Raw genomic sequence first — 17808 nt, forward strand, 5'->3', positions numbered from 1 at the left:
GCCCGCGTACCACAAAAAAAAAAGTGACAATTTCAGGAGCAGCCTGAAGGCAGCCTGCTATGGGCTCTATACGATATCAGAGATTTCAATCTGAAAAAAATACATCTTCTTTCTATCCTCTCTCTTAGGAGAGACGGACCTGCTATAGGGACAGAGGTAGCCCAGGTCCTGAAAAGGTGTTTGAGCCAGAGAACATATGTAAATGCCGAAAACCTTTTTCTTTCTGGTCATCTTGAACATTTGGGGGCCAGATATCTACGGAGGAGGAGAGGAGTTTTTATGTCATCTCTGGCTTAGGTTGGGACCTCATGAACATGACCTTCTACAAATTACTTATCTAAGACAGCTCAGGGAAGATATAAAATTATGATTTCTAATCCTTGGGATTTTCAGACTTTCAGTAAGACCCCAAGATGTGTAAGTTCAGGATTTGCTTATGTTTAATTAGAGTAAAAGTTAAGGTTTGGTTTTTTGATTCATAAGAACAGGTTGGGTTGGCCTTTGAGGGAGAAATCAGCCTGAAAAATGAATACTTCTCAAAGGGTTTTTAAAGGACCAAGTGTTAGAAAATAATTTGCCTTTCTTGGTGTAAGGTGGTTTGTATCATTATCTGCTACTGCAGGCCATAGGTGGACCCATGAACTCACCTTGTACCTGGGTGTGTGGTAGTGATTAAGTTATCACCATACTTTGTTTCTTAAAGGGTCATAATATCAAAGATAATCCCCCTCCTCATCCCCACTGCAGTCTAAAGGCACTTTGAGAAACTAAGCATTTGTTTGAGAATAGGAAACAGATCTGGGAAACTATTGGGTGATAGCTGAAAAAAGAGGATCCACTGTCAGGAGCTTAGACAAACAAACTGGGCTTGCTTTTCCCCCAGGCTACCTTTGTAACAGACTGTCTGCATTCATGCTTATTTACTCCCAAACTGTACTTTGCGTTTAGAATAAATTTGGGGGATCTAAAGGGAGCCTTAAAGAATTTCATTAAACTGTGTACTACCACCACCATCTTCCCCAGGAAACCTTGTGGATGAGGAAACTATGGCCCAAAGAATGGAAGTGTTTGCCCAAGGTCGCATAATTAGTGACAGACCAAGACTGGGCATAGTGCATTTCTTTTTTCATTTCTCCTGTTGTATAGGGCAGGGTTGCAAAGGCTTGTCTGGGTTTAACCCTTAAGCCTGGACTAGATAATTTTCTGAGAGCTGCCCTTTGGCAGCCATCTCTCAAGCCAGTTCATGAAATCAAGCCTAAATCCCCACCTGACCACATTCAAGGCTGGAAATAAAGGTGTGGCAGATATTCCAGAGGCTTCTGGCTACACCAAAGTTTAGTTTGTCTCATCCTTTGGACCACTACTCCTGATGTCCTGTAGTGACCAAGAAGAGCACAGCTCTTTCCTACAGAAAAGTATTTGAAAAATTCCATTTGCAGCTCATTCTCAATCTTACTTTGACTTTTACAAGAAGTATTCCTAGATATAGCATAGTCAGAGAAGTAGAATATGAGGACGTGGACTTCCCTGGTGGTCCAGTGGTTAAGGCTCCGAGCTTCCACTGCAGGGGATGCTGGTTCAGTCCATGGTTGGGGAACTAAGATCCTGCATGCCCCATGACTCGGCCAAAAAAAAGGGCGGGGGGGAATATGAGGACCTAACACTTTCTCCTAAAATGGAATGTGGCGGCATAGACATAAAAGCCCAAAACCAAAGAGCTTTTTATGCTCAAAAAATTCTGTACTGTGTCTCTGGATACAGAAATGTCAAGTGGGGTAAATGAACTAGGCTTATATTTTTATCATGCTCTGATTTATTAGTCTGTTAATACATGATTTACCTTGTGAATGATGATATTCTGTCTCCAGGAACATGAGCCAATATTTGCAGGATGAAGAGCTAGGATGGGAGCAGGCTGGTGACCCTCTAGAAAGCAAGAAGGGAGAAGTAGCCTCTGAGGGCAAAAGGGTCGAGACAAGCATTTCTGAAGCCAAATGGTGTTGAAATAATATACCACAGGACTTTTTCCTTGTCAGCGTAATCCAATTGAGAATGCCCAACCGCCCCTGATAAGAGTCACTCAGGAGTAAAGAGCTTGCTACCAGGGAAAGCAGCTTATGTGTGCATTTTGGCTCAGGAATGTGCCAGTCCAATGTTGGCCAAATGAGAAAAGGCTGCTGCAGGCTGGAGAACACAAGCCTCCTGGGAGGATGGTGACTGCTCCCCTGTGTGCTGAGAAGAGATTGTTCCCTTTTGTCTAAGGGCAGTGCATGATGCCACATGTTGAGGCCTTTGACATAGATTGTCAGAGAAGGTGGCAGCTCTGATGTGAAAAAAGAAAACATGTCAGTATTCATCTCCTTTTGGACAGGTGACCTCATCATCTGAGAAGATAGGAGACTTGGGGGACATCTGCAGATTCTCAACCTGACTTTAGGCCAAAAGTCACTTTGAGACTTACCTGTTTTAATGTCACAATATAGGGAGTTGAGAGCCCTGTTCACTGATGTTGAGCAGAGTATGAGCAGAACACCACCAAGAAACCTCTGAAGAGCTTCCCTTTGCTTTGTGTTGAAGTGACCTACAGCTTCTCCAGAAATCGTTTAATAAGTCTTGTTGTGATTATTCTTATTGGGCACTGACTAGCCAGAAGTTGGACCTGGACTTGATTTTAGCAGCAGGTGGCCTAGTCCTAGAAGGATCCCAAGTGTTCTTTCTCCAGTGGGAGTTGAATTTCCCCTCCTTCTTGTACCCATTCCTTTTTTTTACTTCCCGTCTTAGAACATGAATCAGTCACCTTCAGAGCACCCCTCTACCTGATCTGCACTCTCTGTTTACTGAACTGTTTGTGCCTTGAGGTTGAAAGCCTTCCAGGGCGGGAATTTTGGCTGCTTGGCAGGGGTGTCAGATGTCTCCTTGGTTGTGAAATTACTCAGCCTGCTCACTATGAGCAGCATCATGGCATCTTTTCCCTGAAGGACTCGGGCAGCTCTTCTTACTCTTCCAAAGAAGATCTAGACAGTTGAACCTCTGTCCCCAGGCAGGCTAAGCCAGGAGGTAGAACACCAGAAATTTTTCTTTTCTGGATTCGTAGGAAGCAGTAGAGTTGAATCTGCAGTTGAACCTAGAGGGCAAAACTCCAGTTCTGCCTAGACCAAATTCTCTTGGGAAAGTTAATTTTATATACCATCATCCTCTTTTTTTGGAGGGGTAGGGGAGTGAGGGTGAAAGTGAAGGTTCTTGGTGGGCTCATTAAAAAGTCCAGCCCTTGGGCTTCCCTGGTTGCACAGCGTTTAAGAATCTGCCTGCCAGTGCAGGGGACACGTGTTCAAGCCCTGGTCCGGGAAGATCCCACATGCCACGGAACAGCTAAGCCCGTGCGCCACAACTACTGAGCCTGTGCTCTAGAGCCCGCGAGCCACAACTATGGCACCCATGTGCCACAACTACTGAAGCCCACGTGCCTAGAGCCCGTGCTCCGCCACAAGAGAAGCCACCGCAATGAGAAGCCCGCGCACCGCAACGAAGAATAGCCCCCGCGCACTGCAACGAAGAGTAGTTCCTGCTTGCTGCAACTAGAGAAAAGCCCACCTGCAGCAACGAAGACCCAACGCAGCCAAAAATAAATAAATAAAATAAATGAATTTTAAAAAAGGAAAAAAAGTCCAGCCCTTCTAGTTTTCCATCACTAAGTTTCCATAAAGCATTGACTCACAGAATGGAAGTGCTGGAATGAATGTATTTTAACAGTCAGATTCCAACTATCTAATTTGACAGATAAGCTTGGGTATCATATGCCTGGTTATTAGTAGGAGTGAGACTAATGATTCCTTGTCCATTGACTGGATTGTATATTATGTGAGGGTCACATCCAGAGCATCCAGAGAGTTTTCTGTGGGACTTCGTCCAAGCTTCTGTATAGTATCACTCCTGTCCCCTCCAAGTCTCTCAATGCCATGTTGAACTCTTTCCTCTTAAGAAGCAGAAGGTTAGGGGCTTCCCTGGTGGCACAGTGGTTAAGAATCCGTCTGCCAATGCAGGGGACACGGGTTTGAGCCCTGGTCCGGGGAGATGCCACATGCTGTGGAGTAACTAAGCCCGTGTGCCACAACTAGTGAGCCTGCGCTCCAGAGCCTGCAAGCCACAACTACTGAGCCCACGTGCCACAACTACTGAACCCTGCGCACCTAGAGCCAGTGCTCCGCAACAAGAGAAGCCACTGCAATAAGCCCGCGCACCACAACGAAGAGTATCCCCAGCTCACCGCAACTAGAGAAAACCCACGTGCAGCAACGAAGACCCAACGCAGCCAAAAATAAATAAATTTATTTGAAAAAAAAAAAAGAAAAAGAAATCTTCAGTTGAAGCAGCCCTGCAGAGACAGACCATACTTCCATCAATTTCAAGCCCACTGAACACAGCAGAGAAACTACTGCTTTGGTACATTAAGTCATTTGGCTTTGAGAGCCCACACCCTATGTGTGGGTTAAAATTTATAGGACTCAAAAAGAGTCAGTTTTACCAAATTAAATTTAAAAAACAAAAAGAGGCAGAATGCACTTGGCCCTGGAAGTGTCAAACGGTGGGTGTAAAATTGACCTAGTCTTTGACTATGAAGCAAGTATAGGTAAAGCAACTGGGTGAATGCTCAGAAAATCTGTTCCCTATCCCACCTCTCAAAGATTTGTCTTCCATCTAACACTTTCATATCTCAAATATACCAAACCTGACTATTTTTTAAATGACAGACCAAATCGTATGTAATACAGTTGTGTTCCTAAAGCAGCAAGACTAGATGACTTTAGTTTTTTCAATGTGCTTTTTAAAGGTATTTTATTTCAGCTTTCCCAAATATATCTATTCTTTACGTCTCAACCCTTTACCATCTTAAACACACACAAAGGTTTTTCTCTAGGTTTTTTCTGCAGATTGTACATCTCTAGGTGGGGGTAGTGGGGGATGAGAAGCAGGTTTTATACAGCTGATGTGATCACTGTACAGACAAGCTTGGAAAATGCTACCCAATCTGCCAATTAATTAAAGCATTAATCTGAGGAGCAGCGGGGCCAGGGAATGTTTACCCAAAGAGGAGGGTGGTAGGAATTGAGTGGGAAGCTCCCTACATTTGCATGAAAATGAAGGTGCTTAGGAAACCCAGCTTCCTTTTGTCTCTAAAGGTGGGGCAGCCCTTATCCAGTCCCTGAATCTTTCTGGCCTATTTAGGAAGCCTTTTAGGGAGCTAGTGTCTGAGATATGAAAGCACAGCAGAAAAACAAAACTTAAACCCTGGGCATAGTAGGGTACAGAGCAAGTCCAGTATAAAGTAGCTTCTTAGACCTGGAATGAAACCTTCTAAATTTAGGAGTATGTGCTGATAATTAGGTAGAATAGATATAATGGTTTTACAAGTTTTAGAACCATATGTATAGACCGGGTTCAAATCCCAGCTCTGCTTCTTATTAGCTGTGTGATTTGGAGCCAATCATGTGTCTTATCTGAGCCTTATTTTCCTCATCTGTAAAATAAAGATTATGAATTGCCTCTTCATCTCAAGGCAGTTAGCCCTCTGCTTACTGTAGACAGAAAGGAGACTAGAGAGTGGTTAGGACCTTTGCAAGATTATAAACTGTCTCCAACACAGCCTTTTGTTCTTTTTGAGCTTATTTTTCAGCAAGGGACTATAAACCTCAAGTTTCCCCCTCAACTTCCTGTAATGTGCTACATTCTTTATCTCTAAGAGAAGTGACCTTGCCTATAACAACAAAAGACCTAAGACAGCAAGCAGCTCATCCTGGGATCTCTTTGGGCACATTGGCTGTACTCAAGATGAGGTTTACCTGTGCACCCCTAGGGAAGGTGGTGAAATGGACATGGATAATTGACCCAGCAATATTTGTTGATATTAAAGAATTACTGTTAATTTTTAAATTGTGGTTTAAAAATATGTATACATACATAAGTATATTAAAAGCATAAAATTTACCATCTTAACCATTTTATTGTTAATTTTTAAGCATAGTAATGATACTGTGGGTTTTTTAAGCTTTTTCATCTTTTAGAGGTACAAACTAAAAATTTTGCAGATAAAATGACATAGTGTTTGGGGTTTGATTCAAGATAATCCAGAGGGAGGAAGATTGTCCCAGCAACTAAGAACTCTAGCCTCATGGCACAGTTAAGAAGGGCCTTTTTCTAGGGTTTAGCTTTTTGTAAGATGGCCTCTTTATTCTCATTTCTTTTCTTGCAGAACTCTCAGAAATTGAGCCCAACGTGTTCCTTCGTCCATTTCTGGAAGTAATTCGCTCTGAAGATACCACTGGCCCTATCACTGGACTAGCACTCACCTCTGTCAACAAGTTCCTGTCCTATGCGCTCATAGGTAAGAGCTCAGACTTTGTTGGATGACCACAGCTCTTCATTTCTTGCCTCTCCTGGAGTGGTCAGGCTTTAGGCAATGAGCTGGTGATACTGGAAAGTTTTTCCCAGCCATCCGTTTCCTTGTAGAAGAGAAATAGGATTGTTTATTGGTTACTCATCACACTAATTGACTCAGGTTGTGCAGAGTGGGGAATGAGAGGTTTCCTTGGGACTCTGATTTCTTTGTGCTCTGGAGGCAGTTAAGGGTATAGTGCCCTTGGAGGTTTGATTTATTTTGGTTTATTTTTATTTATTTATTTATTTTTTGCGGTATGTGGGCCTCTCACTGTTGTGGCCTCTCCTGTTGCGGAGCACAGGCTCTGGACGCGCAGGCTCAGCGGCCATGGCCCACGGGCCCAGCCGCTCCGCGGCATGTGGGATCCTCCTAGACCGGGGCACGAACCCGTGTCCCCTGCATCGGCAGGCAGACCCTCAACCACTGCGCCACCAGGGAAGCCCCCTATTTTGGTTTATTTTTTAAGTTATTTTTCAAATATAATGCATGCTTATTTTAAGAAGATAAACAATAAAGAGGTGTCTAAAAGAAAAGTTAATGGTCTCTCTCTCTCAATGTTTCTCCTCCTTCTTTAGGTAAATAATATTAACAGGCAGGTTTGAATCTTCCTATACCTTTTTTTTTTTTTTTTTGCGGTACGCGGGCCTCTCACAGTTGTGGCCTCTCCCGTTGCGGAGCATAGGCTCCGGACGCGCAGGCTCAGCAGCCATGGCTCACAGGCCCAGCCGCTCCGTGGCATGTGAGATCTTCCTGGACCGGGGCACGAACTCGTGTCCCCTGCATCGGCAGGCGGACTCTCAACCACTGCGCCACCAGGGAAGCCCTTCCTATACCTTTTTCTACATGTGTATAAATGTATATAAAGTTCCACCTCTTTTAAAAAAGAAATAAAAATAGGATTATGTGCTACGTATTTTCTCATTTAATAGTATTAACTTAGGTGTACATGATATAATTATCCATCTGATTTATTCTTTTCCCTCCAGTTTTTTTGAGGTATATGACATTGTATCAGTTTAAGGTATACAGTGTAAAGATTTGATATGTGCATATGTCGCAAGATGATAAACATAATAAGTTTAGTTAAATCCATTGCCTCACATAGAAACAAACTTTTCTGTGTGTGTGATGAGAACTTTTAAGATCTCTCTTAGCAACTTTCAAACATACAATTACAGTATTGTTAACTGTAGTCATCATGCTGTACACTACATCCCCAGAACTTATTAATCTTATACCTGGAAGTTTGTATGTTCTTTTTTTACTGTGATAAAATATACATAATATAAAATTTGTCATTTTAATAATTTTAAAGTGTATAATTCAGTGACATTAATTACATTCACAGTGTTGTGCAACTATTACCACCATCTATTTCTCAAACTTTTTCATCATGCCAAAAAAGAAATTCTAATCATTAAGCAATAATACAGCATTTCCCCTGCCCCTCAGTCCCTGGTAAGATTTTTTTTTTCTTTTTGGTAGCTGTATAATTTCCATAGTATAGATATAATACAGTTCACTCAATCATTCTCTTATTGAGTAATATTTAATATTTAGGTTGTTTCTTATTTTAAGCCATTATTATTTTTTAAATAAATAAATAAATTTATTTATTTATTTATTTTTGGCTGCGTTGGGTCTTCTTTGCTGTGTGTGGGCTTTTTCTAGTTGCGGTGAGTGGCGGTTACTCTTCGCTGCGGTGCGTGGGTTCCTCATTGCGGTGCGCGGGCTTCTCATTGCGGTGGCTTCTCTTGTTGCGGAGCACAGGTACTAGGTGCGCGGGCTTCAGTAGCTGTGGCTCGAAGGCTGTAGAGCGCAGGGCTCAGTAGTTGTGGCGCACGGTCTTAGTTGCTCTGCGGCATGTGGGATCTTCCTGGACCAGGGCTCAAACCCGTGTCTCTTGCATTGACAGGCGGATTCTTAACCACTGTGCCACCAGGGAAGCCCCAAGCCATTAGTAATAATGCTGAAATAAGCATCCTTGTTCATATGTCTTTATTATTAATTTTCCTTTTGTATGACAGATTCCTGAACTTGAAATTTCTGGTTTAAAGGCCATGTGCAAATTACATTTTTATATGTACTACCAGTTTGCTTTCCCAAAAGATTAAAATCATTTGCACATCCAACAGTAGGTTTGAGAGTTTCCATTTCCCCACTCTGTCACCAGCCCTGAATATTATCGATATTCTTTATTTGTGCTAATTTGATGGGTGAAAACTGGTATTTTGTTGTTTTTATTTCCTTGAGGCTGAACATTTGAACTTATTCTCCTTTGCCTATTATTTTATTGAGTTGTTTTTGTTTTTCTTATCAATTTGTAGGAGTTCTTTGTATAGTGTGTATTAACCTATTGTCTATCACAGTATTACAAATATTTTCTCCCAATCTAGTCCAGATATTTTATCCAGTCTATTGTTTATCTCTGAATTAGTTTATGGTGTCTTCTTTGGATTCCTTTATAGTTGGTTTTGTCACTTAGAATACCGAATTTTTTTCCTCTATTGTCTGCCCATGTGCAAGGGTGAGGAACATAAAACACAGGCAGCTGTCCTTGTTTCTAAGTAGGGAGACAGGAAAAGAGGAAGCTCAGGCTGTAGCTAGCAAGAAAGGAAAATGACCTTCAGTTCAAGGCAAGAAAACCCTTTATCTTTTCTAGAAAGTTGGATTTGCTTAGTTGAAGCATTCAGGATTGGGAGCACGTATCCTGGGTGCCAGCTAGGTTGTCTAGGTGCATGAGCTTCTCCAGGCACCCTAGTCCTAGCTTCATACTTCTCCTAAGCAAAAATCAGGCCCAGCTACTTACAGCCTTGCCCTGAGCACCACCTGCAGGTCATCTCTCTTCACGGCTTCCAGCAGCTGCTCTCTGTGCCGTTTCCCTCTGCTCTTTCGTCAGTGTTACTCTCTCCCCCTTCTGGGGTTGGCAGACAAGCTGGTCATTGGAGACCTCAGGCCAGCTGGTCACTGGAGTTTCCTGTGGTGGGAAAAGAGAGTGCTGGAGGTGGTGATTGCAGTGGGCATGAGAATAGGAACGGGAAGGAGTGTATGAAAGCCAGAAGGCAAAAGAGATGAGATTGGCAGATTTCCCTGCAGTCTTCTCCAGGGTGGCCAGGAAAGGAGGAGATTCTAAAGAAGGGGTCCTGGGGAAGACAAGGTCTGTTAAGTGAGCCAACCTTCTGTTTAGGCTGCCCTTCTGGAAGGAACTGCCCTCCACCTCTCAGCCCTGTGACCCAAGGCATCTAGGGTTATTTTAGATCCTACTCCAAAGACCAGCCTTTTGTTTGGCCCCACACAGCTGCCAGATCAGGATTTGTGCCTCTGATTGCCTGGCTTATGAGGCCCTGCCTGTGGTTCTAAGGACCTGTCACTTGTACCTACCTTTTTAGAAAATTAACTTTGCTACTTCATTCAAGCTCAGAGGATAAGAGCTAAAAAGATCAGTAGCGCTTAAACCACTTTACCTAGAGAGACTACTGAAAGAGGAGAAGAAATAGACCCCCAGGAGTTGGGAGCAAGGCTGCCATTCACTAGGAACTCTGAAACACTACACAGCACTGAGAAGGTCCTGGATTTCCCGAACAAGGAAAGGTCCTTCTGTGGACCCTGGAGGCCTGAATAAAGGACCCTGTCCAGCAGGGCTGTGAGAGAGGACTCAGGCAACAGCCCTTGAGAGTATAGGATTTTCCGTGTTGATTGGGAGAAACATGGAGAGTTGGTGTCATAGAAGGAGCTGGGTCACCTTCTATACTGTAGATCATCATGAAATTGGCTTCCTTCTGCATGCATGACCTCTAAAGTAGCCGCTCATGATACTCAGTAGTGGCGTGTAGTAAATAGGGCAAAGAGAGTCTGACTAGGTGTCAGAGACTAACTAGGATGGAAGAGAAAAAAGAAAACAAATGAAAACCACTCACAATTGAAGAAAGTTTTCTGGCTTATTGTGGCAAGAGAAATGTTCTGGTTTCTCAGCCATCTGCTGAGCTTCAAACTCAGGAACTCCATTAATTTCAGGTACCAAGAAAGAGAAAATGTAAGAATTTCTTCCAATTCCCACACTTAAAACTAGGAGTTTCTCCTAGCTTACACCATGCCACCTCTGGAGCATTTTTCTCTGTCGCTCACAAAGCTTTGTCACGACCCTATCTTTTTTTTTTTTGCGGTACGCGGGCCTCTCACTGTTGTGGCCTCTCCCGTTGCGGAGCATAGGCTCCGGACGTGCAGGCTCAACGCCCATGGCTCACGGGCCCAGCCGCTCCGTGGCACGTGGGATCCTCCAGGATCGGGGCACGAACCCGTGTCCCCTGCATTGGCAGGCGGACTCCCAACCACTGCGCCACCAGGGAAGCCCCATGTCCCTATCTTTTTTTCCTACTTTTGCCCCCCTTTCAAGAACAATCCAGGCAGTTCAGCAGGACCCTTGTAAGCCTTGATGGAGGTCACTTCTTTGGCTACTCCTTGTAGATATTTATTTATTATAAATTTATTTATTTTATTTTATTTGTTTATTTTTGGCTACATCAGGTCTTCATTGCTGCACGCAGGCTTTCCCTAGTTGCGGCGAGCGGAGGCTACTCTTTGTTGTGGTGCGTGGGCTTCTTATTGTGGTGGCTTCTCTTGTTGCGGAACACGGGCTCCAGGTGCATGGGCTTCAGTAGTTGTGGCATGCAGGCTCAGTAGTTGTGGCCCACGGGCTCTAGAGTGCAGGCTTAGTAGTTGTGGCACATGGGCTTAGTTGCTCCACGGCACGTGGGATCTTCCCGGACCAGGGATCAAACCTGTGTCCCCTGCATTGGCAGGCAGAGTCTTAAACACTGCGCCACCAGGGAAGTCCTCTTTGTGGATATTTAAGTCATGAATGGGAGCAGAGTTTCCTCCTTGGCAGCATTTGTGTTAGCTTGCAGCATGGTGCTGATTGTCAGAGCTAGCTTCTCCCCTCTGACAGCTGAAAGTCTCCCTCCCACCTGTTCCCCAGTTTGCCAGCCTCCAGTCCTGTTTAGTTTGTCCCTTAACTCTCCTTAATCTTTAGTTAAGCTAGTTACAGGATTCTTGTCCATGACATACTGTTTTAAATAAGAATGAAACCAAAGCAGGAAGAGTTCTCTGATTTGCTGTAATGGGCACCCAAATATGAGTATTGGCAGCAGTGACTGTCCGTTTCTTCCCCCTACTCCCCTACCTCAGTTGCACCTGAACACAACATTCCAAAAGCAATCAGAGAGAGATGTGTTGAAAGTGAACATCTGAAAAGAGAAAGGCTGCAACCTTGGCATTCAAAGCTCTGGCCCTACTCGGCCCTTGCTCTGGGCCAAAACCTCAAATTTCCAGGCCCTTCCTCTATGAAATGAGTAGCTTTACCCCAGTGATTTCCAAAGTGTGGTCCCCTGACCAGCAGCATTAACTTTACCTGGAATCTTGTTAGAAATGCAAATTCTCAGGCCCCACGCTAGACCTACTAAATCAAAAATTGTGGGAGTGGGACCAGCAATTTCTTTTTTTTTTCTTTCTACAAATTTATTATTTATTTTACTTATTCACTCTTGGCTGCGTTGGGTCTTCATTGCTGCATGCAGGCTTTTTCTAGTTGCAGTGAGCGGGGGCCATTCTTCATTGCGGTGCGCATGTTTCTCATTGAGGTGCACGTGCTTCTCATTGCAGTGGCTTCTCTTGTTGAGGAGCATGGGCTCTAGGCGCGTGGGCTTCAGTAGTTGTGGTACGTGGGCTCAGTAGTTGTGGCTCATGGGCTCTAGAGTGCGGGCTTCAGTAGTTGTGGCACACGGGCTTAGTTGCTCCATGGCATGTGGGATCTTCCCAGACCAGAGATTGAACCTGTGTCCCTGCATTGGCAGGTGGACTCTTAACCACTGCGCCACCAGGGAAGTCCCAGCAATTTCTATTTTTAACAGGCCCTCCAAGTGATTCTGATATATGTTTAAGTTTGAGAACCACTTTTACACAGTGGAGTTTGTGCTGAGATGCTTATTTACTAAAGCCAGTTATGGGCAAAAATTCTCAGGTAGCTCAGGAAGCCATGGGTTAGGGAATTGGGAGAGGAGAAAACCAAAAGTCTCTCAAAACAGTCTCTAGACATGATGTCTTGACTTTTCTGTCTCTCCTCTACACATCTTTTCTTTTTTGTTGGAGCAGATCCCACCCATGAGGGCACGGCAGAGGGCATGGAGAACATGGCAGATGCTGTCACTCACGCCCGTTTTGTGGGCACAGATCCTGCCAGCGATGAGGTTGTCCTGATGAAAATCCTTCAGGTAAATGGAGGGGAAGAGCAATTAGGCTAATGGCCAGGACCTGGTGCCTTTGGCTCTACCTACCGGAGCCTGATGGCAGCTTGAAGCTATGTTTTGACTCCACTGGGGCTTAGAGAGCTACTTTGTTTCCAAACAAGCAGCTCCAGTACCCAAAGTAAAAGCTTTTTCTAAGGAAAATAATTAAAAGCTTTAAATGAATTGATATCAAATACCGGAACCCTTAATGGGCTTGTACCTCTGGCAGACTGTATCTGTGCCATCCATCCATTGGGCTTGTGGGCTAGGGCTGGAATGAGTGCTGAACTATGTTGGGGTCATGCAGAGTAAAGACACAGTTCCTAAGACAAGCTCCTGGGAGACCCCCCACCAAACTGAAGCAAGGTCAGCTCTTGCTAACCTCTTTCTCACCCCTGAGTGCTTCCGTAGGAGACTTAGAGAAACAGGAGGCAGCTTCTCTCCCCTCATGTACACCCTTCTTCCCCCAGCCTGCCGTGTTTATCATGGTCTCTCCTTTTTCTTCCTGGTAGGTACTGCGGACTCTGTTGCTGACCCCAGTAGGTGCCCACCTAACCAATGAATCTGTGTGTGAGATTATGCAGTCTTGCTTCCGGATCTGCTTTGAAATGAGGCTCAGTGGTAGGTGCTTGAATACTGGGCCCTTCACCATTCCTGGGGCCAGTATCTGTGAGTATGAATACAGGATGCTGTCTCTCAGTCCCAGAGAGATGGAAAACTCATGACTCCTCCACCACCTACCTTGTGGAGCCATAGGGATCTAGGAGTCTCTGTACTTGACAATTTGTTGTGCAGCTAGAATAGAGACCTTAGCTTTTTGTGCCAGGGCAGGAATTGGGCTGGATCCCAGAATGACTCAGCCCAGAACCAAATCTCCCTCCCTTGAGGTTTCTGGGATTGACACCAGCCTGCAACCCCTGAGAACACATCATTGCTCCCCCTTTTTATCCTGACTCAGTAGTGCCATCTAGTGGGCCAGTGATGTTCTGGCTGCCAGGCTGAGCTGGAGCTGGTTTTAATAAGTTTGGTATAATCCTTAGTAAACAAGGTTTGGAGGGGAGTCTGCTCTGAGAAGCCTCCTGATAATAGCACGGCAAGTAATGACACCTGTGTTATTTGTTTTTGCCTGTGCAGAGTTATTGAGAAAATCCGCAGAGCACACTCTCGTAGACATGGTGCAGCTGCTCTTCACAAGGTAAACCTGCTGCTGTTTGCTTCAGCCCGGCTGCCCAGGCCTCTTGAGCCTGCTTACTTCCACACAGCCACTTCAGGGACCTGGCCAACCCCACAGCCACATCAGAGGCCACTGAGATTATGGATGGGCGTGGTTCTCTAGGACCAGGGTTACCAAGCAAGGGAGAAAGAGGAGGGAGCTGGCTTGGCCTCAGGGGGAAGCAGAGGGTTATTTGATCTAGGCTGACAGAACTTCTGCTTCCCAAACTTGTGTCTGTTTCTGTGCAGGTAGCAGCTGGGAAAGGGAACCCAGAGAGGAAGCCAAACACAAGGGAGCCTGGAACAGGTTGCTGAGCTCCCAGAGCTCAGCCTGATTTCTGTAAGGAAGGACCAAGTCTAGGGTGACCAACAATCCTGGTTTGCCCGACTGTCCCAATTTTAGCAGTGAAAGTCCCTCATCCCCACAAACCAAAACAGTTGTTACCTCATCAAGACCCTCAAATTAGGGCCTAGGAGACCTTTTCATACTATGCCTAACACCCTGTTTTCTGTACTTCCTTTCAGTAGACTAACTTTGAGAAGAGCTGAGGCGAGGGCTTTACAGCTTCCCCTAGGGGATATTGATAATGGAAGAGGTTATGCATGTGTTTGGGCAAGGGTTATATGAGAAATCAGTATACTGTGAACCTAAGATTGCTTTTAAAAATAGTCTATTAGGGACTTCCCTGGCGGTCCAGTGGTTAACACTCTGTGCTGCCAGTGCAGGGGGCACGGGTAATAATCCATATTATCTACAGACTAGATCTGCCTCTGGACCCTGCTGCAAATTGTTTCTTACTTCTCAGGTTCAAATTTACTAATTTCAAAACTTCCACCTGCCTTTTACTTCTCACCCTATGCCCAGTCTCCTGGGGTTTTGATAGACTGCCCTCTCCCCATATCATGGCTTTCAGCAATACTTGCTGAAAGGAGTACAAGCAGAAAGGAGTCAGTTTAAAGATGAAAAGAGCCTCCACACTCCAAGGGTACTTAGTCACCTTTCCCTCATGACTACCTTCTTTTTTAGAAAGTATCTGTGTCACAGGTCCCTCAATTTCTGTGGCTCTTCAGTGAAGCTCCAAAAAGGGTGAAATAAGCCTGCTTCTTTTCCTAGCTTTTCCTAAGAGATAGCTTGCTCTGGCCCAGAGCATCTTTGGGCAGTGGCTGGCATGGAGGGGAAGATTTGTTATTATCCTTAATTACAGTCCATGGGATTTTCTATCTTACAGGTTACCTCAGTTTAAAGAAGAACCCAAGAACTATATGGGGACCAACATGAAGAAGGTATGACCTGCTATCCCTCATCCAAACCTCGATCTCCCAAATTCTGTACTATAGAGATTTTCCTGGATACCCTTGCTTAGCAAAAACATACTTTCGCCTAGACAGGTTTGCTTGGAATCTAGAAATAGCTATCGCTCCTTTACCAAGAAATTTATTCTTTCCCAGGTACCTCTCCTTCCCCAACCTTTCCTTTCCAGCCTATATTTGTTGACCCACTATGTAAGCTAGTGAGCCAGTCCTTCATGGAAACTGGGTGAGGCCCATCAGGCTGGGCTGAAAATGTATGTTGATAAAGGTGAAAATCCTGCCATCCCCTCAGGGCCCAGTCTTATCAGCAGATAGGAGGCCTAGAGAGGCTATACCTCAAATCCCATCCTAATACTGGATTAGACTGGGCTCATGCTTGGACTAGCCTCTGTTGACAAGATAAATCAAGTCTGACTCCAGATCAGAAGGTTCTCAAACTGCTAGGAGAAGAAGGGTGTTCAGAAGAATGGCCTCTTTCTATCTTGAACTGAAGCCCTGGACTTCACAGGCCTCTGATGAGGATTCTGCTTGCAGCCCTAAGAGGTTCTGCCCTTGGAGATGACCCTTGGCTGTTTGGTGCATGCACATAACCTTCCCCTTTCCCCTGCCATCCATCCCCATTCCTGCCCTGTGCCCTGTTGGTGTGTGTTTGAGTTTATTTCACTCTGCTTAAATCGTTCGTTTGCCTGTCTTTCACAGATTTCTCCATGTCTCCTCAACAAACTGGAGCTAAGTAGTGGGGAGCAGACCAAAGCCCTGAACCAGTTAGAGAGGGTACTACTCTTTAAGAACCTCAAGGTCTCTCTCCCTCTCCCTCTTCCTCTCCCTCTCCTTACCCCCTTTTAATTTATTTATTTAAATGTGTATTTTTTATATGTAACATCTGGGTCCCATATCCACTGTGTAGAGCACAATTTACCCCTCCCTTGTAACATAGCACGGCTTTGGAAGAGCTGCATGTGTTTGTAACTTTGCAGTGCTGGGAATTTTCGTGGGGCATCTGGCTGCCTGAAGGCAGAAGGAAGCCTTGAACTGATAATACGTTATGTAGTAAGCCTAGAAAGAGAGCCTGGGTCCTGCTGACGTCTTGTGGGGAGGCTTAATATCTACCATTTCTAGGGGAACTATGAGGAACTGTCAAACAAGACCCTTCCCTTTTCTGCCCTCTCCCTGTCTGAGAGCTGGCATTAGAAAGCTTAAGCACAGTCCTTGATTCTAGCTGGATGCCTGAACTTGGTTTTGAGGGAAAGGATAGTCTGTCTAGTTGGGGCCATTTTTTTCTTGGTTACCATTAAAGGGGTCATTCTAAGGTTTAGGACTCTAGATGGATGAAAAGGACCCAGGTCCCAGGTCAGCCCAGGACACTGGCAATACTTTGGGATCTGCAAAGGTGACTTCTGTCCTTTAGAAGTAAGGGAACTTAGAACGGAGGTGCAAGCTAAAGATTACCCTAATCCCCATATCCCTGCTTTAGGAAGAAGAGGGAGAGAAGGAGGTATGGGCTATCTAAGCTCTCATAACAGTGTGCATGCTAGAGGTGTGGCTGTAGACATCCAGGTCATTGAAGATAAAAAGAACTGTGTGTGTTTTGTGTGTGTGTGTGTGCACTAGACAGTCCATAGGCCTGTGTTTTCTTTGCATGCCTTGTCTCAAGTTTCACTTGTGTGCTTGCCTAGTCTCAAGTTGCAGCTCTCTTCAGTGGCTACCCACCATTTTACCATGATTATTAACCTAGGACCTGCCCTTTCTTTATAAAGCTTATATTGTCCTTTGGAAATAAAATGTTATACGGATAAGGTGATGTAGAGTTTCATGAACTGCTCACCCCTGCCCCGCCCACCTTAGGATCTTAGAACAGGGAGCACAGCTATACTTTTAAAGGACTGAGACATTTGTAAGAACTGGCAGCCTCTCAACTCCTATTCCATCCAGGAGGCAGAGAGCATTCATTGAAATGATCAGGTTAGAACTACCTCTGCACAGGATAGAGAAGGAAACAGGAAGGACTGATCCTAGTATGGGACGGAATCTCAGTGACTGGGCTTCTCCATGGAAGTAGGACTACCTGGAATTCCTGATATTGGGGAGCCACCTGGAGAGAAAAGATAGTTCACACAAGTCAATCCAGATGTGAGTGCTTTTTGGAGCTCAGTGACAGTTTCCAGTTTAAACCAGGAGGTTCCTCTTTTCCCTCATTGATCTTTTGGACTTCTGGCCTATCTGCATGTTTAACTGACTCTTACCCCCAGAACTTTCTTTTGGGCTTCAGTGGTTTCTGGAGGGAGCATCCTGGTTCCTGCTTAACCACAGTGCTCAGAGCACTTGAAGCTCTATTCTAGGCATATGACTGCCGGCATTTTGGAGATGCAGGGACAAAAAGTGTAAATCCAATGTGAGGCTGTTGCTATGTTACTAAGAGCTGGAGGTGGGGCTCAGCTGTTGGGCCTGTCTCCTTTATGGGTGGAGATATGAGTATGGAAGGAAGAATTATGTGATTTCTAAGCAAAGGATCAAAGGTTGTCCAGATTCTGGAGGGCTTGGGGGAGGAAGGGGGGCTTATCCTTCAAATAG

At 44.9% G+C, this 17808-nt stretch overlaps 2 protein-coding genes across 2 annotated transcripts in view; one reads left to right on the forward strand and one right to left on the reverse strand.

The window, feature by feature from the left end:
• The window catches only part of ARMH3 (armadillo like helical domain containing 3), a gene marked incomplete at its 3' end in the record, with an annotated part of 562435 nt that overhangs the window by 376132 nt on the left and 168495 nt on the right, over positions 1 to 17808 (reverse strand). The window lies entirely within an intron of this gene.
• Positions 1 to 17808, forward strand: part of GBF1 (golgi brefeldin A resistant guanine nucleotide exchange factor 1) — a 123812-nt gene that overhangs the window by 85074 nt on the left and 20930 nt on the right. The window contains exons 4-9 of the mRNA XM_079728535.1: positions 6248 to 6379; positions 12581 to 12699; positions 13227 to 13335; positions 13849 to 13909; positions 15156 to 15210; positions 15937 to 16035. Of these exons, the coding sequence (XP_079584661.1) occupies positions 6248 to 6379; positions 12581 to 12699; positions 13227 to 13335; positions 13849 to 13909; positions 15156 to 15210; positions 15937 to 16035 (575 nt within the window). The remainder of the gene's footprint in view (positions 1 to 6247; positions 6380 to 12580; positions 12700 to 13226; positions 13336 to 13848; positions 13910 to 15155; positions 15211 to 15936; positions 16036 to 17808) is intronic.

The sequence above is a fragment of the Hyperoodon ampullatus genome (genome assembly GCF_949752795.1).
Source record: "Hyperoodon ampullatus genome assembly, chromosome: 1".
Classification (NCBI taxonomy): Eukaryota; Metazoa; Chordata; class Mammalia; order Artiodactyla; family Ziphiidae; genus Hyperoodon; species Hyperoodon ampullatus.